This window comes from Pecten maximus, chromosome 15 (genome assembly GCF_902652985.1).
Source record: "Pecten maximus chromosome 15, xPecMax1.1, whole genome shotgun sequence".
In the NCBI taxonomy this organism is placed as follows: domain Eukaryota; kingdom Metazoa; phylum Mollusca; class Bivalvia; order Pectinida; family Pectinidae; genus Pecten; species Pecten maximus.
The window spans coordinates 15,657,909-15,679,878 of NC_047029.1; the positions used below are offsets into that span (position 1 = coordinate 15,657,909).

The following is a 21,970-nucleotide window of genomic DNA, read 5'->3' on the forward strand; positions in this document are numbered from 1 at the left end:
ATATCTGGTTCGTTCCCTTAAGACTTGTCAGTAATCCTAGGACCATCATATATCTAGTTCGTTCCCTTAAGACTTGTCAGTAATCCTAGGGCCATCATATATCTGGTTCGTTCCCTTAAGACTTGTCAGTAATCCAAGGGCCATCATATATCTGGTTCGTTCCCTTAAGACTTGTCAGTAATGTTAGGGCCATCATATATCTGGTTCGTTCCCTTAAGACTTGTCAGTAATCCTAGGGCCATCATATATCTGGTTCGTTCCCTTAAGACTTGTCAGTAATCCTAGGACCATTATATATCTGGTTCGTTCCCTTAAGACTTGTCAGTAATCCTAGGGCCATCATATATCTGCTTCGTTCCCTTAAGACTTGTCAGTAATCCTAGGGCCATCATAGATCTGGTTCGTTCCCTTAAGACTTGTCAGTAATCCTAGGGCCATCATATATCTGGTTCGTTCCCTTAAGACTTGTCAGTAATCCTAGGGCAATCATATATCTGTTTCGTTCCCTTAAGACTTGTCAGTAATCCTAGGGCAATCATATATCTAGTTCGTTCCCTTAAGACTTGTCAGTAATCCTAGGGCCATCATATATCTAGTTCGTTCCCTTAAGACTTGTCAGTAATCCTAGGGCCATCATATATCTAGTTCGTTCCCTTAAGACTTGTCAGTAATCCTAGGGCTATTATATATCTGGTTCGTTCCCTTAAGACTTGTCAGTAATCCTAGGGCAATCATATATCTAGTTCGTTCCCTTAAGACTTGTCAGTAATCCTAGGGCCATCATATATCTGGTTCGTTCCCTTAAGACTTGTCAGTAATCCTAGGGCTATTATATATCTGGTTCGTTCCCTTAAGACTTGTCAGTAATCCTAGGGCAATCATATATCTAGTTCGTTCCCTTAAGACTTGTCAGTGATGTTAGGGCCATCATATATCTAGTTCGTTCCCTTAAGACTTGTCAGTAATCCTAGGGCCATCATATATCTGGTTCGTTCCCTTAAGACTTGTCAGTAATCCTAGGGCTATTATATATCTGGTTCGTTCCCTTAAGACTTGTCAGTAATCCTAGGGCAATCATATATCTAGTTCGTTCCCTTAAGACTTGTCAGTAATCCTAGGGCCATCATATATCTAGTTCGTTCCCTTAAGACTTGTCAGTAATCCTAGGGCATCATATATCTAGTTCGTTCCCTTAAGACTTGTCAGTAATCCTAGGGCCATCATATATCTGTTTCGTTCCCTTAAGACTTGTCTGTTATCCTAGGGCCATCATATATCTGGTTCGTTCCCTTAAGACTTGTCAGTAATCCTAGGGCCATCATATATCTGTTTCGTTCCCTTAAAACATGTCAGTAATCCTAGGGCGACCATATAGCTGTTTCGTTCCCTTAAGACTTGTCAGTAATCCTAGGACCATCATATATCTAGTTCGTTCCCTTAAGACTTGTCAGTAATCCTAGGACCATCATATATCTGTTTCGTTCCATTAAGGTTTGTCAGTAATCCTAGGACCATCATATATCTGGTTCGTTCCCTTAAGACTTGTCAGTAATCCTAGGGCCATCATAGATCTGGTTCGTTCCCTTAAGACTTGTCAGTAATCCTAGGGCCATCATAGATCTGGTTCGTTCCCTTAAGACTTGTCAGTAATCCTAGGGCCATCATATATCTGGTTCGTTCCCTTAAGACTTGTCAGTAATCCTAGGACCATCATATATCTGGTTCGTTCCCTTAAGACTTGTCAGTAATCCTAGGACCATCATATATCTAGTTCGTTCCCTTAAGACTTGTCAGTAATCCTAGGGCCATTATATATCTGGTTCGTTCCCTTAAGACTTGTCAGTAATCCTAGGGCCATCATATATCTGGTTCGTTCCCTTAAGACTTGTCAGTAATCCTAGGACCATTATATATCTGGTTCGTTCCCTTAAGACTTGTCAGTAATCCTAGGACCATCATATATCTAGTTCGTTCCCTTAAGACTTGTCAGTAATCCTAGGGCCATCATATATCTGGTTCGTTCCCTTAAGACTTGTCAGTAATCCAAGGGCCATCATATATCTGGTTCGTTCCCTTAAGACTTGTCAGTAATGTTAGGGCCATCATATATCTGGTTCGTTCCCTTAAGACTTGTCAGTAATCCTAGGGCCATCATATATCTGGTTCGTTCCCTTAAGACTTGTCAGTAATCCTAGGACCATTATATATCTGGTTCGTTCCCTTAAGACTTGTCAGTAATCCTAGGGCCATCATATATCTGGTTCGTTCCCTTAAGACTTGTCAGTAATCCTAGGGCCATCATAGATCTGGTTCGTTCCCTTAAGACTTGTCAGTAATCCTAGGGCCATCATATATCTGGTTCGTTCCCTTAAGACTTGTCAGTAATCCTAGGGCAATCATATATCTGTTTCGTTCCCTTAAGACTTGTCAGTAATCCTAGGGCAATCATATATCTAGTTCGTTCCCTTAAGACTTGTCAGTAATCCTAGGGCCATCATATATCTAGTTCGTTCCCTTAAGACTTGTCAGTAATCCTAGGGCCATCATATATCTAGTTCGTTCCCTTAAGACTTGTCAGTAATCCTAGGGCTATTATATATCTGGTTCGTTCCCTTAAGACTTGTCAGTAATCCTAGGGCAATCATATATCTAGTTCGTTCCCTTAAGACTTGTCAGTAATCCTAGGGCCATCATATATCTAGTTCGTTCCCTTAAGACTTGTCAGTAATCCTAGGGCCATCATATATCTAGTTCGTTCCCTTAAGACTTGTCAGTAATCCTAGGGCCATCATATATCTGGTTCGTTCCCTTAAGACTTGTCAGTAATCCTAGGGCTATTATATATCTGGTTCGTTCCCTTAAGACTTGTCAGTAATCCTAGGGCAATCATATATCTAGTTCGTTCCCTTAAGACTTGTCAGTGATGTTAGGGCCATCATAGATCTGGTTCGTTCTCTTTAGACTTGTCAGTGATTTTATGGCCATCATATATCTAGTTCGTTCACTTAAGACTTGTCAGTAATCCTAGAGCCATCATATATCTGGTTCGTTTCCTTAAGACTTGTCAGTAATCCTAGGACCATTATATATCTGTTTCGTTCCCTTAAGACTTGTCAGTGATGTTAGGGCCATCATATATCTGTTTTGTTTCCTTAAGACTTGTCAGTAATCCTAGGGTCATCATATATCTGGTTCGTTCCCTTAAGACTTGTCAGTAATCCAAGGGCCATCATATATCTGGTTCGTTCCCTTAAGACTTGTCAGTGATCCTAGGGCAATCATATATTTGTTTCGTTCCCTTAAGACTTGTCAGTGATCCTAGGGCCATCATATATCTTGTTCGTTCTCTTTAGACTTGTCAGTGATGTTAGGGCCATCATATATCTGTTTTGTTTCCTTAAGACTTGTCAGTAATCCAAGGGCCATCATATATCTGGTTCGTTCCCTTAAGACTTGTCAGTGATATTAGGGCTATCATAGATCTGGTTCGTTCCCTTTAGACTTGTCAGTGATATGAGGGCTATCATATATCTGGTTCGTTCCCTTAAGACTTGTTAGTAATCCTAGGGCATCATATATCTAGTTCGTTCCCTTAACACTTGTCAGTGATCCTAGGGCCATCATAGATCTGGTTCGTTCCCTTAAGACTTGTCAGTAATCCAAGGGCCATCATATATCTGGTTCGTTCCCTTAAGACTTGTCTGTTATCCTAGGGCCATCATATATCTAGTTCGTTCCCTTAAGACTTGTCAGTCATCCTAGGGCCATGATATATCTGTTTTGTTTCCTTAAGACTTGTCAGTAATCCTAGGGCCATCATATATCTGGTTCGTTCCCTTAAGACTTGTCAGTAATCCTAGGACCATCATATATCTGGTTCGTTCCCTTAAGACTTGTTAGTAATCCTAGGGCCATCATAGATCTGGTTCGTTCCCTTAAGACTTGTCAGTGATATTAGGGCAATCATAGATCTGGTTCGTTCCCTTAAGACTTGTCAGTGATGTTAGGGCCATCATATATCTGGTTCGTTCCCTTAAGACTTGTCAGTAATCCTAGGGCCATCATATATCTGTTTTGTTTCCTTAAGACTTGTCAGTAATCCTATGACCATCATATATCTGGTTCGTTCCCTTAAGACTTGTTAGTAATCCTAGGACCATTATATATCTGGTTCGTTCCCTTAAGACTTGTCAGTAATCCTATGACCATCATATATCTAGTTCGTTCCCTTAAGACTTGTCAGTAATCCTATGACCATCATAGATCTAGTTCGTTCCCTTAAGACTTGTTAGTAATCCTAGGACCATTATATATCTGGTTCGTTCCCTTAAGACTTGTCTGTTATCCTATGACCATCATATATCTAGTTCGTTCCCTTAAGACTTGTCAGTAATCCTAGGACCATCATATATCTGGTTCGTTCCCTTAAGACTTGTCAGTAATCCTAGGACCATCATATATCTGGTTCGTTCCCTTAAGACTTGTCAGTAATCCTAGGACCATCATATATCTAGTTCGTTCCCTTAAGACTTGTCAGTAATCCTAGGGCCATTATATATCTGGTTCGTTCCCTTAAGACTTGTCAGTAATCCTAGGGCCATCATATATCTGGTTCGTTCCCTTAAGACTTGTCAGTAATCCTAGGACCATTATATATCTGGTTCGTTCCCTTAAGACTTGTCAGTAATCCTAGGACCATCATATATCTAGTTCGTTCCCTTAAGACTTGTCAGTAATCCTAGGGCCATCATATATCTGGTTCGTTCCCTTAAGACTTGTCAGTAATCCAAGGGCCATCATATATCTGGTTCGTTCCCTTAAGACTTGTCAGTAATGTTAGGGCCATCATATATCTGGTTCGTTCCCTTAAGACTTGTCAGTAATCCTAGGGCCATCATATATCTGGTTCGTTCCCTTAAGACTTGTCAGTAATCCTAGGACCATTATATATCTGGTTCGTTCCCTTAAGACTTGTCAGTAATCCTAGGGCCATCATATATCTGGTTCGTTCCCTTAAGACTTGTCAGTAATCCTAGGGCCATCATATATCTGGTTCGTTCCCTTAAGACTTGTCAGTAATCCTAGGGCCATCATATATCTGGTTCGTTCCCTTAAGACTTGTCAGTAATCCTAGGGCAATCATATATCTGTTTCGTTCCCTTAAGACTTGTCAGTAATCCTAGGGCAATCATATATCTAGTTCGTTCCCTTAAGACTTGTCAGTAATCCTAGGGCCATCATATATCTAGTTCGTTCCCTTAAGACTTGTCAGTAATCCTAGGGCCATCATATATCTAGTTCGTTCCCTTAAGACTTGTCAGTAATCCTAGGGCTATTATATATCTGGTTCGTTCCCTTAAGACTTGTCAGTAATCCTAGGGCAATCATATATCTAGTTCGTTCCCTTAAGACTTGTCAGTAATCCTAGGGCCATCATATATCTAGTTCGTTCCCTTAAGACTTGTCAGTAATCCTAGGGCCATCATATATCTAGTTCGTTCCCTTAAGACTTGTCAGTAATCCTAGGGCCATCATATATCTGGTTCGTTCCCTTAAGACTTGTCAGTAATCCTAGGGCTATTATATATCTGGTTCGTTCCCTTAAGACTTGTCAGTAATCCTAGGGCAATCATATATCTAGTTCGTTCCCTTAAGACTTGTCAGTGATGTTAGGGCCATCATAGATCTGGTTCGTTCTCTTTAGACTTGTCAGTGATTTTATGGCCATCATATATCTAGTTCGTTCACTTAAGACTTGTCAGTAATCCTAGAGCCATCATATATCTGGTTCGTTTCCTTAAGACTTGTCAGTAATCCTAGGACCATTATATATCTGTTTCGTTCCCTTAAGACTTGTCAGTGATGTTAGGGCCATCATATATCTGTTTTGTTTCCTTAAGACTTGTCAGTAATCCTAGGGTCATCATATATCTGGTTCGTTCCCTTAAGACTTGTCAGTAATCCAAGGGCCATCATATATCTGGTTCGTTCCCTTAAGACTTGTCAGTGATCCTAGGGCAATCATATATTTGTTTCGTTCCCTTAAGACTTGTCAGTGATCCTAGGGCCATCATATATCTTGTTCGTTCTCTTTAGACTTGTCAGTGATGTTAGGGCCATCATATATCTGTTTTGTTTCCTTAAGACTTGTCAGTAATCCAAGGGCCATCATATATCTGGTTCGTTCCCTTAAGACTTGTCAGTGATATTAGGGCTATCATAGATCTGGTTCGTTCCCTTTAGACTTGTCAGTGATATGAGGGCTATCATATATCTGGTTCGTTCCCTTAAGACTTGTTAGTAATCCTAGGGCATCATATATCTAGTTCGTTCCCTAAAGACTTGTTAGTAATCCTAGGGCATCATATATCTAGTTCGTTCCCTTAACACTTGTCAGTGATCCTAGGGCCATCATAGATCTGGTTCGTTCCCTTAAGACTTGTCAGTAATCCAAGGGCCATCATATATCTGGTTCGTTCCCTTAAGACTTGTCTGTTATCCTAGGGCCATCATATATCTAGTTCGTTCCCTTAAGACTTGTCAGTAATCCTAGGGCCATGATATATCTGTTTTGTTTCCTTAAGACTTGTCAGTAATCCTAGGGCCATCATATATTTGGTTCGTTCCCTTAAGACTTGTCAGTAATCCTAGGACCATCATATATCTGGTTCGTTCCCTTAAGACTTGTTAGTAATCCTAGGGCCATCATAGATCTGGTTCGTTCCCTTAAGACTTGTCAGTGATATTAGGGCAATCATAGATCTGGTTCGTTCCCTTAAGACTTGTCAGTGATGTTAGGGCCATCATATATCTGGTTCGTTCCCTTAAGACTTGTCAGTAATCCTAGGGCCATCATATATCTGTTTTGTTTCCTTAAGACTTGTCAGTAATCCTATGACCATCATATATCTGGTTCGTTCCCTTAAGACTTGTTAGTAATCCTAGGACCATTATATATCTGGTTCGTTCCCTTAAGACTTGTCAGTAATCATATGACCATCATATATCTAGTTCGTTCCCTTAAGACTTGTCAGTAATCCTATGACCATCATAGATCTAGTTCGTTCCCTTAAGACTTGTTAGTAATCCTAGGACCATTATATATCTGGTTCGTTCCCTTAAGACTTGTCTGTTATCCTATGACCATCATATATCTAGTTCGTTCCCTTAAGACTTGTCAGTAATCCTAGGACCATTATATATCTGGTTCGTTCCCTTAAGACTTGTCAGTAATCCTAGGACCATTATATATCTGTTTCGTTCCATTAAGGTTTGTCAGTAATCCAAGGGCCATTATATATCTGGTTCGTTTCCTTAAGACTTGTCTGTTATCCTAGGACCATTATATATCTGTTTCGTTCCCTTAAGACTTGTCAGTAATCCTAGGGCCATCATATATCTGGTTCGTTCCCTTAAGACTTGTCTGTTATCCTAGGACCATCATATATCTAGTTCGTTCCCTTAAGACTTGTCAGTAATCCAAGGGCCATCATATATCTGTTTCGTTCCCTTAAGACTTGTCAGTAATCCTAGGGCCATCATATATCTGGTTCGTTCCCTAAAGACTTGTCAGTGATCCTAGGGCCATCATTGAGCTGTTGCGGTCTCTTTAGACTGGTCAGTGATGCTAGATGCACTATATAGTATTCAGTGTAAGTGACTGATCAGTAGGTCCAAGTTCTAGAAATGTCGAAATCAAAAGATGCAATGACGTCATTTGCACCATTTTGGAACCAACGAATATAATCAAAGAAAAAGAAAATTACAGTTTTAATATTTTACCTATCTATCATATCATTTTTGTTTACGATCACTATGATCACGAGAGGCTGTATTTGGTTATAGAACCTTACCTGTACATTACCTGATTGCCATTCACGAGCGAAGGTTGATGACCAAGTAATATTCACATTGTTCTGTAAATATCGTGAAAATTTAACCAATGGGAAAGAGTAGGACACACGAAACCAACGAATTACAATAGATACCACACAACAAACATAATTACCACGCGATATCAATGAATAATTATACTAAAACAATGACTCGTTTACATTATTAACGGTGTATTTTGATTGAATTTGGTTCTAAAGGACCAATACATGGCACAATAATACGTACACACAACATTTAGTTCATGTGTTATCGTTCATGATCAATTGATTCCTTTTATCTTCTACAAAGATAGAAGAACTATTTTTAGGATTTCTTACATGACAACTTCGAAACCCCTATTTCCCTGTTGAAGCTTATCGTATTTTAAACGAATGAAAACAATGAACTGATGATTTTACTCTAGACATGTCTGATGTCATGCCGAACAATTTATTTGGTACAGTTAAATATCATTAAAATAGACGTTTCTTCGGTACATCCTGTATACTCGTGTCTCTCCTAGACAGATGCTGGGAATACAAACTGAGAACAGCGTGTGAAATAGTTCCCTCGGAATTTCATTTCGTTTAATTACAATTTCCTCAATTCGAGTGAAAAGATACGAGAACAGTAATTGGTTATACATCACTCGGAACCCCTTCATCCATTTAACAGACTATATATAATTAAATAAATTTCTGTCGCATTAAAAAATGCCGAGTTACACTCTTCATTCACCAGTGCGACACCGCCGTTCTCGAATCACATGATAATGGATGCTCCCCGGCAGTACGTCAGATGCAGGATTATGTCACTCTTTCCCTTACATCAGAGAGCTCGAATTGTCCTCAAGTTACAAGTTTCAGTATATACAGTGGTGTCGCAACATGTTTTGAATGATACTACATTACTCAGACACACGGTGCCTAAGTCTTGTCGATAATCGTGGGTAATGACTTTGCTTGCATGACAGAAACGTCCATACTTTGTACGTCACACAAGTTCAGTACACTGCCCTCACATGAGAGTGACGTCTTTGATTCGTTGCTGTAGTATATCACATGAGATGAACATCTTTGATTCGTTAGTGTAGTATATCACATGAGATGAACGTCTTTGATTCGATGCTGTAGTGAATCACATGAGAGAGACATTTTTGATTCGATGCTGTAGTATATCACATGAGAGAGACATTTTTGATTCGTTGCTGTAGTATATCACATGAGAGAGACGTCTTTGAGTTGACTTTGTAGTATGATATCTATGGCTGCAGTGAAAACAACCTGAATATTGTTTGTGTCTGTGGCGCATGTGAAATGTGAGTACACCACTTTGTCTTTGTTTCTGTTCAATTTCTCGTATTTCTTCCTCACAAATCTAGCAGCCTGCTCGAACTCGTTTTCGCCTGTAGATTATAGTAATTAAAAGATGGTTAATGCAAAATTTCACCACAAAAAAAAAGACGGCAAATATATTGATGAAAGGGACTTCCCCTAAACCTCACTGTACGTTCTTGAACATAAATGTTCCTTAGTAAATTATTACAGAAATAACGGCAACCTCATTAATTAATTAACGCACGGTTGTTATCAACTTGTCATAAAACCTAACATTGATGTAGCCATAGTAACGAGCGGTTGTTATCAACTTGTCATAAAACCTAACATTGATGTAGCCATAGTAACGAGCGATTGTTAAGAACTTGTCATAAAACCTAATATTGATGTAACCATATAGTAACTGCCGGTTGTTTCAACATGGCATAGCCATAGTAACACCCATAAATGTATCCATACAAAATTATTGTGAATTAATGCAAATATTATTCCATTTTAAATATCTAACAACACTAACTAAATCCTAGTGAAAGCAGTCTGGCAATGAATAAATAGACTGTAAATATCATGCCTTTTAATAAATGCAATGCATGCACTATGAAATAGTCCAATCTACAACATTTACACGGAGTTTACGAAAACCTAGTTTTTCTTGTGTGGAAATCAAATTATTATTTTATAACAAATTACATTTACAATTAATGAGACATCTTTCAGATATCCGTGATATTCTTACAAATCAAACGAGAAATCATCCCACATTTTATCCCATTTACACCATCATAAAAGATAAGAAAATATAACCTGTGTATTCTGGGAAGAATGTGGAAAGGTGCGACGATTCCAACTTGTTCTCGAACAGATCTTTCTTGTTGAGGAAGAGGATGATAGAAGTGTCCGCGAACCACCTGTTGTTACAGATTGAATCAAATAGATTCATACTCTCAGCCATACGACTCTGCATAATAAAAATACACATGTCTTACTTCACAATGATCTGAAACCTGGTGTAAGCCATATGACTCCGCGTGTTATAGATTACAAATGTCTTATTGCGCAATAATCTAAAATCTGGGGTAAGCCGTGTAGCTGTGTGTGTAATACAATTACAAATGGCTTACTGCACAATGATTGAAAACATGGTGTAAGGCATACGGTTGTAAAACCATACTGTTAACGGTACACTTATTCGTGTATGATAAAGATATTCATTTTTTCATACAATGCGCAATACAATACTTCTTTCCATATCTAATTTATAATGTAAATTGACTGTACTATCTATCAGTCTATCTGAGAATATCTGTCTGCTTCATCATGTCAAAACCATACGACAAGCTCACCATGTCAGAACCACACGACAAATTCATCATGTCAAAACCATACGACAAATTCACCATGTCAAAACTATACGACCAACTCGCCTCGTCAAAACCATACGACAAACTCACCTCGTCAAAACAATAAGCTAACTCACCTCGTCAAAACCATACGACAAACTCACCATGCCAAAACCATACGACAAACTCACCATGTCAAAACCATACGACAAACTCACCTCGTCAAAACCAGACGACAAACTCACCTCGTCAAAACCATACGACAAACTCACCTCGTCAAAACCATACGACAAACTCACTATGTCAAAACAATAAGCTAGCTCATTATGTCAAAACAATAGGCTAACTCATTATGTCAAAACCACACGACAAACTCATGTCAAAACAATAGGCTAACTCATTATATCAAAAACATACGACCAACTCATCATGTCAAAACAATAGGCTAACTCATATCAAAAACATACGACAAACTCACCTCGTCAAAACCATACGACAAACTCATCATGTCAAAACAATACGACAAACTCATCATGTCAAAACAATAGGCTAACTCATTATATCAAAAACATACAACTAACTCCATATGTCAAAACAATAGGCTTACTCATTGTGTCAAAACCATACGACAGATTCTACATGTCAAAACAATAGGCTTATGTCAAAACCATACGAAAAAGTCATGCCAATACCATACGACGAACTCCTCATGCAAAACCAGAGCTAAGCTCAATTTTTAAAAACCATAAATTAACTCACCATGACAAAATCTTTCGACGAATTCCACATACAAAACCATATGACCATGTCGAGGTATAATCATTATGCGACCTTCAACACCCCACCCCCACTTCTCCCCCTCTTCACGGTCTTCATTGCATATTATTTGATTCGTAATAGGCAAAAAGGTTTGGGTTTCCACTTTTTGCCTTTGAGCGTTCGCCCTTGGTTCTGTCCCTTAGTGTGTTTGGCAATGTGCTTCAGTGAGGTAGCACTCTGAAGTTTTTTTCGCCTTATCTTTAACTAACACAAGCATACTGCATGCTCCCAAAACACAGATGATTACACACCAGACGCATTTAACTCACACATAGGGGAGGCCACCAATAAAAGTTCACTTCTCATGTACTTACGACAGATTCGTCCTCGCGCAGAGTAAGGTCGTATTCGTTCATAGCAACAATGAAAAATAAAGCAGTCACGTCCTCGAAACAGTTGATCCATTTTTTTCTTTCCGATCGCTGACCTCCAACATCGATCAAGCTGAAATAGTATTTCTTAAGTATATAGGACAAAACGACTTTATTATATAATTAACTTAAAATATTTCAGTATAAATCTGTTTGATGTGGCACTGTTTGGTGACTAGTACGATATTCTTTCCCGCAACTAGATAATTGCATGTGTCAATTATATTGCTTTTACAGCAAAATCCCAACGGTGGATTTAGAGAGATGTCAAAAGATCGCTATTACAGACCTTGTTTTACAGCAAAATCACATCCGTGGAAATAGATAGATGTCAATAAATCGCTATTACATACATTATTTTACAGAAAAATCACAATGGTGGAAATAGAGATGTCAATAACTCGCTATTACAGACATTATTTTACAGCAAAATCACAATGGTGTAAATAGAGAAACTACAGAATACACTGCGATATATATTAAGATGGAGACACTCGCATGCCATTGAAGTGTTAACACATAAGTCCACTTCTACCAACTGATGCTTTGTCTTAGAATTTGACAATGTCAGTATCCTACTATAGAAATACATACGCGTATCACATAAAAGTGTTTACTGTTGTGCTTCATCAATCTGTGTATTTTAACAGGGACGAATCCAGGAACTGATGTGCCGAAGGGGCAAAGATTTTTGTTTCTACTTCTAAGATTTCGTAGACTTTACAATGTTCCAACCTCCTTTATTTCCTTTAAAAGACAATCACATGACCTTATACTAACCGGAAGTTGAAGTGCCGGAAGCTGAATGCCGTCTCTACGATTCCGGTAGTGATGACCCTAGTCCGAAGGACATCCTGTTCTGTTGGGACGTAACCTGGCATTGTTATCCGGTCCAGAGCGTCCAGGTAACTTGTTACAAAAGAGACGTAAAACATATCAATAGTTGTCAGTTATGATAAAAAATTAACGCATTACCTCGTCAACAGTTAACAAAAAATCTTAAAAAGGGCAAAAAAGAAATCACTACCGAAATATGTTCAAACAGCTTCCTTCTCTTGATTCAGAGAACTATAACACAATATCATACATTGTAATATTTTTTTATAGATTTTTTAATGCACAAACACTTACTATTCCGCGGAATCGTTGAGTTGGTATTCCCTAGAGCGACTGAAACATTCCCGAACACCTGAATCATTCCAGAGTCTTTTGAAGGCCCCACTCAATTCCAGGAAATGATCTTCATCGTCTACCATGTACGTCATAACCTGTCTGGCGTCATCCTGTAGTAGACTTGACTTTTTTACAACAATTGCAAAACTTTAATTGACACGCTTGTTAGCCCGGACGGGATCGCGCGAGGGTCTTGCTGTGGGAGGAAACAGGAGTACCCGGGGAAAACCCACGCGGCCGTAAATTTGGATATAATTCCAACTTTATATATATATATATCGTTCATACCATCTTCTCGTCTGCTTATATTTAATGTTCGCCTTCAATACTAAAGAGTATAGAATGTCAAGTAGAATTCTGCATGGCGTGATTGATAGTGATCATTTCCTTTTATTGTAACAATAAAACAAAGTAGATCAACTTGTTAAATGATTTTTAAGGATAAACAAGAGCCAAGAATGATGATGGTGGTTTACAATTCTGGCTTATTGTGCTGGAAAGAGGCTTCCGTGGTATTAATGTGTTAGGAATGACAGAGTATGTATATTTGGATCATTTGAAATATCTGTAGTTGGGGATGAACGAACCAGTGACGTGTTCCTTGGTCTAGAGGGATGGGATATTTATATTTACAAATCCGCATGAAGGTTGTGAAGGTTGGCCATTGCAGTTTTTGTATCATGTCTGTTATGGCACTTGTTATTGACATACCTTGCTTCTTATCGTTAAACTTTCTTTAATTGCTTTTCGTAATGCGTTTTTGCGTGACTTTCAGTCTAAAGAGCACAATTTTAATTTGGTTTGACCATGGCTTTTTATCTTAACTTTCGGGTTGTGTTTCAAAACTCATACCTAACCGGTAAACATGTGTTTGGTATAATGAGGTCGTCTTGTTTATTCCATTTGAGGGTATTTTGCCGTGTGAGATCTTTGTTTTCTATTTCTTTGAGTTGGCAGACTATATTCTGATATCATCAATGATAGTGTTTGATTAGATTGTTAGTATTATTATTTATCCGGATGGAGCTTCATGAGTAAATCCATTTCCTAGTTCCAGCGTTGAAGTCTTTTCACCTACATTCTAGGTCACAGGGGTCAAATATGTTAAAATCTTTAAATGATTCCTCCTGAATAACCAAGAGGCCCCGAAACCTCATATTCTGTCTGTAGAATGCTGCGGTAATGGACTAGGAAGTTTGTTCAAAGGAATGTCCATTAATTGATTTCAAGGTCACTGGGGTCAAATATGCTAAAATCTTTAAATGGCTCTCTATAACCGAGAGACCCACGAACCTAATAAATGGTATATAGCATAGTGCAATGAAGACTACCAAGCCTGTCAAATGAATGACCTTCGCCTACACGCAAGATTACAAAGCTCAAATATGCTAGAATCTTTAACTGGCATAGTTTCAATAATCAAAACCCCCGGAGATCCGATATTGTGCCTACAGCATTCCCGGGAGAAGGGCTATTACGTCTGTTCAAATAAATGACACTGATCTACTTTCAAGGTCACAGGGATCATGTATGCTAAAATCATTAACTGGTTTTTTTTCCTGAAATAACCATGAAGTCAAGGGACCTGATAATGAGTGTGTAGCATTCCGGGGTAAAGGGCTACCAATTCTGTCAAATGAATGACCTTGGCCTTCAATCATTCAAGGTCTAAGGAGTTAAATATGTTAAAATGTTCAAACGAATACTCAATAAGCAATGCCAAAGCCCCGGGGACCTGATTTGGAATTTTTGGCAGGTTGGAGTCAAAAACTATCAATTAAGTATCATAATTGTCCGAATGACCTTGACATACATTCAAGTTCGGGGTGTGGAGTGGGTTCAAATATGCTAAAATCTTTTAATACCATTCTCAATAACTAAGAGGCTCAGAGACCTGATATGTGGTTTGCTGAATGCTTGGGTGAACAGCTACATACTTTGTTGTTATGAATGACCTTGATCGACTTTCAAGGTCACAGATGTCTAATGTGTCAAAATGTTTAAACGACGACTTCTTAAAAACCGATGGACCTGGAGATCTGATATTCGGCGATAATGTATGCTGTATTTAAGGTCCAAACAATAATTCTAAATGAATAAATCTAACCTTCTCATATCTTTCAATCAAGTAATTGTCAGGTTAGCATCTGCATTAATGCATTATGCATGTTTGTTGACCCTACACCAAGAAGGAAACTAGTCGAGGGATGATATCCTGTTGGTTCACAATAATATTTCCGTAAAGTAATTTAAACTTTCTATGATAAATGTAAAACTGGTTCATTTAAGATGTTGTTAAACCTAAGAAGATTAAATGAAAAATTCATAATTTTATATTTTATCATAGAATTTGGCACGAGTACTTGTTTCCAGAAATCGGAGACGTCATGTACACCGTACAGAGGTGTTTTCTTGTCATCGCATTGGACTATAGTATATACAGAGGTGGTCTCCATTCGGAATACCTTTTACAACAGTTTCTACGGAACCGACAGACGTAGGTGGGGTGTTCCGATTGTGAGAGTAGAGGGGTGGGAGGGGGTGGGGTTGGGATTTGGGTTGTAGTGATCGCAATGTAATCTGGGATACAATGACTACATTATTTATGACACTATACATCAACATGTACTACATATGATACAGAATCAAATCTATTACTACATTTAATGACTCAGAAATAATCACGCACCGGGTGTATCACCCGAAAATCTCAAATTGTTTAAACATATATTTCAATATATTTGTATCTTTGGGAAATCACGTACCTGCCTATTCGAGTCAGCAAAGTTGATGCCGAGTTCCCCCATAGCCCTGATTATAGCAATAAGAGAGACACACGTATTACTGTAGACAACGGATTTATATAGGAGACATTCCTCTTTGGAGTAGCCATCCTCGTGTATGATCCTGAAATGAGAAAATTTTGTAAAATTAAGCGGCAACCATAACTGTTTTCAATGATTATCACTATAATGCGAGCAAAGAGAAAACACCGATGCGTCAAAACTATTCATACATCCTTAAACTACTACAATGTACAGTACGTGACGGGTTATGTGTCCTTTATCACCATAAGTGACCATAAGGGTCACGGGCCTTTGAACTATCGAAAGTTACGTATCATTAGCCAACGATATGCTACAGAGAGAAGTATGTTAAATATACAAACAGAATATCTATCTGTATGTTACACGTGGCCTGAATGTTATAGAGCCCTACATATATGCTGGAATTGCATTAAAATGATAAAATACTGATGTCAGAAAAATAAAATAAATAAACAACTAGCTAATCATTCGTGTCGACCCGGGGTATTAATCTCAATTAATGGTATTTGTAAAGCAATCATGAATCGTGCCCCCCCCCCCACCGTCATATATGTTTCTCGGAAAAGTGTCATTGACAGCCTTCTTGTGATAAAGTGTTATACTTCTAAGCCTTGTGTGTTAACTGAAGCCATGAGCCCGTGACAACATACGCCAACCCCATTCGGCTAACCTCGGCCGATTCCGGTACCCTTCATCTAACAGATGGAGTTACGGAATCGGCCGAGATGTGACGAGTGACGCCAACCCATATCTGAAAACCACTCGGGCCTTTCCTCATATCACGGAAAGGCCCGAGTGCTTTTACGTGTTTTTCCGAAGATATGACGGAAAGGCCCGAGTGGTTTTCAGATTGACGCCCACCGGAAGCATTACTTACTTCATCTGCTTGACCACCGTGCTTTTCCCAGATTCCCCGGATCCTGTAGAAAAAAAAAGATCAAATCTTAAAGTAAACTTATTATGATTCTCCAGTCCATGAAGATATTCTTCCATCATTAATTATATATATATATTATTTACCATCAAACGAGTATCTGGATTCTGTCAATTCTGCGTGCTAGTGTATTGTATTAATCTGTGTCCGCCCATCACCGGACGTTGCTTTGATGTTTAGTTTAAAAAGAATAAAAGGATAAGTTGGACGTAATCAACACATTTTAATTTTAGAATTATGGATAGTTATAAAATGATTCATACTTCATTCGTGCCTTTGTCAAAAATTATTTCAAATCTAATTTAATTTGACACCTAGTACTAATGAACAGTTTTAGAACTAATCAAAATTATTGAAGATCTGAAAATATATCTTATTACAAAACACAAACTTAGCCTTGTTTTGATAATACAGAATACGTTCAACAATTATGACCTTATGCTTAAGAGAATCCAGTGCAACATGTTGCCCATTATCTGGAATATTTTGAAATACACACATGTACTTTATTTAATTCATTATTCCTGGATTAGTCATCCTATTCAGCTGTCGCGGAGTGTTCATGTAAAACAAAAGAGTTCTAAGAAATGACCGGTATATGTATGTTAACGAAATCGACTTTCAAAACGTGCTGTGTTGATAGAGCACCGGTGTATCTGTACGAACAATCTTAAAAAGTCAAATTTGCGCTATATCATCAATGTTCATGAAGTCTCGATAGTAACTTCTAACGGTCACGAGGACTCTTTAAACCGAATTTTCTGATAAAGTGTAACGCTGACACAGGCAGTCTATACGAAATAGTTAGGAACTGTGGGAGCTGATAGTGTAGAATCGCGAACATAACAGTGTATACGGTTCGCCTGCGGTTATGTTCATATGTCTATTGACTACGCGGCCCTGTCGTCTCTAATGAGTGAACAAAGACATAACACATTATTAGCATTAAAATACAGACGATGAGACATCCGGATACTGTAACATATATCTATTTTCTCTGATGTTAACAAAACCATAACATTGTTATATCGTCTGAAATTATAATGACTAAACTATAAATTTTCAGGGACATACATATTCGTTTTCATAAATTCATGTATTCTATTTGTAAATAAAGAAAGAATTAAGAAACTGGAATTAAATAATGTCTCATCATATCCACTCCACATCTGAAACACGAATTTTAAGTCTTGGTCAAGCCTGACTAACTACTGACCACGAGAACAACAACATAACGGTCAACTCCAATTAAGTACGCGTCAATTCTCGTTACCGTAGGGGGTTTTCCGGTTTATTTTCAGAATAAGTATTTACTTCCGGTGATGCTAAGCACGTTATGATACAGCTTCCGTTAGTGATGTACAGACCTTTGTAATATTTCAACAAAACTACGGTTGATATTTAACAGAGATGTGTAGTTAATGTAAAAATGAGGGAAGGTGGACAAAGCCGGAAGTTTTTTATAGCTTGAATTTCAATCTATATATTCACAATAAAATAAAGGTTTTGTGAAAGTTCATGGGTAAGCGTATTCAAAGTTTAAAAGGCTCCCTGATCAGTGAACAGATGAGCTGTAAGCAATTATCAATTCAGTGTACGGGCGCTAAAGTAACCATTGAATTGTTTATATTATGGTTGATTGTTGTTGTTTAATTTCATAGGCACAAACAAACTATTCAAACAATTCATATAGATGTAAACATAATATCGCCACCCAGAAGTGCCTTGCTCTTTAGAGTAAATAGTTTAAAATACAGTTAAGCTTTTTGACAAATAATTGAATATTGTAATTTCTGTCTGATAAATTTCGATTATGATACTTTCATAGCTAAACTATTCTTTCCCTCGCCCCTCGCTAAAACGTCATCGTCAGAAGAATTTATCTCCAAGAAATTACAAAGTTAAAGCTTCGGAGTTTCTGATGTACTGATAATATTTCAAGTTAAGGCATCTTATGTGCCCAATATTCAAAAGAGAAAGTAACCAATCCAGTGCAGTACATTTGGTTTAATTTGTTTAACGTCCTGTTAACAGCCAGGGTCATTTAAGGACGTGCCTGGATTTGGTGGTGGAGGAAAGCCGGAGTCCTCGGAGAAAACCGACCGACCTACGGTCAGTACCAGGCAGATGACAAAGTGTGGGGAGAACCTTAACCACCTAGCAGCCCCTATCAATCCAGTATATTCTATAATTATGCATAAAAGATAATGAAAAAGAAAAAAAAGAAGAAATTTCGACACATTATTTTTCATCTCCGATTCTTGTCTGGTAAGGTTATATTTGAATCACATTCTTCATATGACAATGTTGTTTTTGTATCCCGGCATGCCCTGCCGAGTTTGTCTATTTCGTGAGTATTAAATATTTAAAGTCTTACCCAGTAGCAGAAGTTTGATTTCCCGTTGAGTTCTGACGCCATCTTCCTGAAGTAGCTTGTCGATTTTACGGGACTCTTTCAAAGATTCTGTTTGCTGTGCAGACATTGTACAACCCATGGTGAAAGCGAGCATGGACGGAGTTCACCAAATAAGCTAGACCACAACCGAAAACGTCGAAAATGGACCAGGCGTGTGCTTGCCAAACCTCAAATCCAATGTAAGACCCTTGTATGACTGATTCCTTCAAATTTCTCTTACAAAACATCGAGATTCACACGTCCTAGGTATTCATAGTTGATTTTCTTAACCTGACACTTTTCTAATTAAATAAAACAATGAGTTTCTTCTTCAAATCCCTTCAAACTTGTCTTGGATCACAGTCACGTGCTTTTATCAACTTATAACACATTAGTTAATACACAAGGTTAAAGCTGTGAAATGGATTGTTACACATTATTTAAGCGCCGTCCACAAATCAGTGATAAATTTGACAAACGCTGGGATACTTCCGTTCGACCGGAACTGACGTCATTTTGAGAGGCTGTTTTCATTCCACCGGGATGAAGATCGTACTTAAGTGAAGTAGAATAGTTTTACATTTGTGGTAGATTAGTTTTATAGGTGTATAGAAGAAGAGCCGAAATTGTTTCATCGGCTAAATTTTAAGCTTTATAATATCATATACATGTACGATACATAGTACGTTTAGACATAGATAATCCTGTAGTACGTGATACATAAAAATAGTCTAGATTATACGTATATCGGGATATTCTACATATATCAGTCAACTATTTCTGCGATAGAACATCGATATATTATGCTGTTTTTTTTATATAATCAAGACAAGGGTTATGAAATGTGTATCAACTACTCCCAAATATAGGAAATACGTCGGGCAAATGAAACAATATCACAGTGTTAACACACACTATACCACAGTGTTAACATACATTGACACACTATACCACAGTGTTAACACACATTGACACACTATACCACAGTGCTGACACATACTATACCACGATGTAAACACACACTATACCACAGTGTTAACACACAATGACACACTATACCACAGTGTTAACACACACTATACCACAGTGTTAACACACAATATACCACAGTGTTAACACACATTGACACACTATACCACAGTGTTAACACACATTGACACACTACATCACAGTGTTAACACACATTGACACACTACATCACAGTGTTAACACACATTGACACATTATACCACAGTGTTAACACACACTATACCACAGTCTTAACACACACTATACCAATGTTAACACACACTATACCACAGTGTTAACACACATTGACACACTACACCACAGTGTTAACACACATTGACACATTATACCACAGTGTTAACACACACTATACCACAGTGTTAACACACATTGACACACTATACCACAGTGTTAACACACATTGACACACTATACCACAGTGTTAACACACACTATACCACAGTGTTAACACACATTGACACACTATACCACAGTGTTAACAAACACTATATACCACAGTGTTAACACACACTATACCACAGTGTTAACACACACTATACCACAGTGTTCACACACACTATACCACAGTGTTGACACACTATACCACAGTGTTAACACACACAATACCACAGTGATAACACACAGTGACACACTATACCACGATGTAAACACACACTATACCACAGTGTTAACACATACTATACCACGATGTAAACACACACTATACAACAGTGTTAACACACACAATACCAGTGTGAACACAGTGACACACTATACCACAATGTTAACACACAGTGACACACTATACCACAGTGTTAACACACACTATACCACAGTGTTAATATACATTGACACACTATACCACTGTGTTAACACACATTGACACACATACCACAGTGTTAACACATACTATACCACGATGTTAACACACACTATACCACAGTGTTAACACACATTGACACACTATACCACGATGTTAACACACACTATACCAGTGTTAACACACACTATACCACAGTGTTAACACACATTGACACACTACATCACAGTGTGAACACACACTATACCACAATGTTAACACACATTGACACACTACATCACAGTGTTAACACACACTATACCACAATGTTAACACACACTATACCAGTGTTAACACACATTGACACACTACACCAGTGTTAACACAAAGTATACCACAGTGTTAACACACATTGACAAACTATATCACAGTGTTAACACACATTGACACACTATACCAACGTGTTAAAACACACTATACCACAGTGTTAACACACACTATACCACAGTGTTAACACACACTATACCACAGTGTTAACACACACTATACCAGTGTTAACACACATTGACACACTATACCGCAGTGTTAACACACACTATACCACAGTGTTAACACACACTATACCACACTGTTAACACACACTATACCACAGTGTTAACACCCACTATACCAGTGTTAACACACACTATACCACAGTGTTAACACACACTATACCACAGTGTTAACACACATTGACACACTACACCACAGTGTTTACAAACACTATACCACTATGTTAACACACACTATACTACAGTGTTAACACACACTAAACCACAGTGTTAACACACACTATACCACAATGTTAACACACACTATACCACAGTGTTAACACACAATGACACACTATACCACAGTGTTAACACACATTTACACACTATACCACAGTGTTAACACACTATACCACAGTGTTAACATATTTTGACACACTACATCACAGTGTTAACACACACTATACCACAGTGTTAACACACATTGACACACTACACCATAGTGTTAACACACATTTACACACTATACCACAGTGTTAACACACTATACCACAGTGTTAA

The 21,970-nt window shown here is 38.1% G+C and overlaps 1 protein-coding gene across 1 annotated transcript; it reads right to left on the minus strand.

The window, feature by feature from the left end:
* Nucleotides 1–8,288: 8,288 nt before the first annotated feature.
* Nucleotides 8,289–19,541, minus strand: LOC117343826 (guanine nucleotide-binding protein G(i) subunit alpha-like). The gene is made up of 8 exons (XM_033906346.1): nt 19,055–19,541; nt 16,621–16,663; nt 15,681–15,822; nt 12,874–13,025; nt 12,523–12,651; nt 11,686–11,815; nt 10,017–10,170; nt 8,289–9,280 (listed from the first exon to the last, which is right to left on the minus strand). The coding sequence occupies exons 1-8, from the start codon at nt 19,185–19,187 to the stop codon at nt 9,093–9,095; spliced, it is 1,071 nt and encodes a 356-aa protein (XP_033762237.1). The 5' UTR covers nt 19,188–19,541; the 3' UTR covers nt 8,289–9,092.
* Between the last annotated feature and the right edge of the window lie 2,429 nt (nt 19,542–21,970).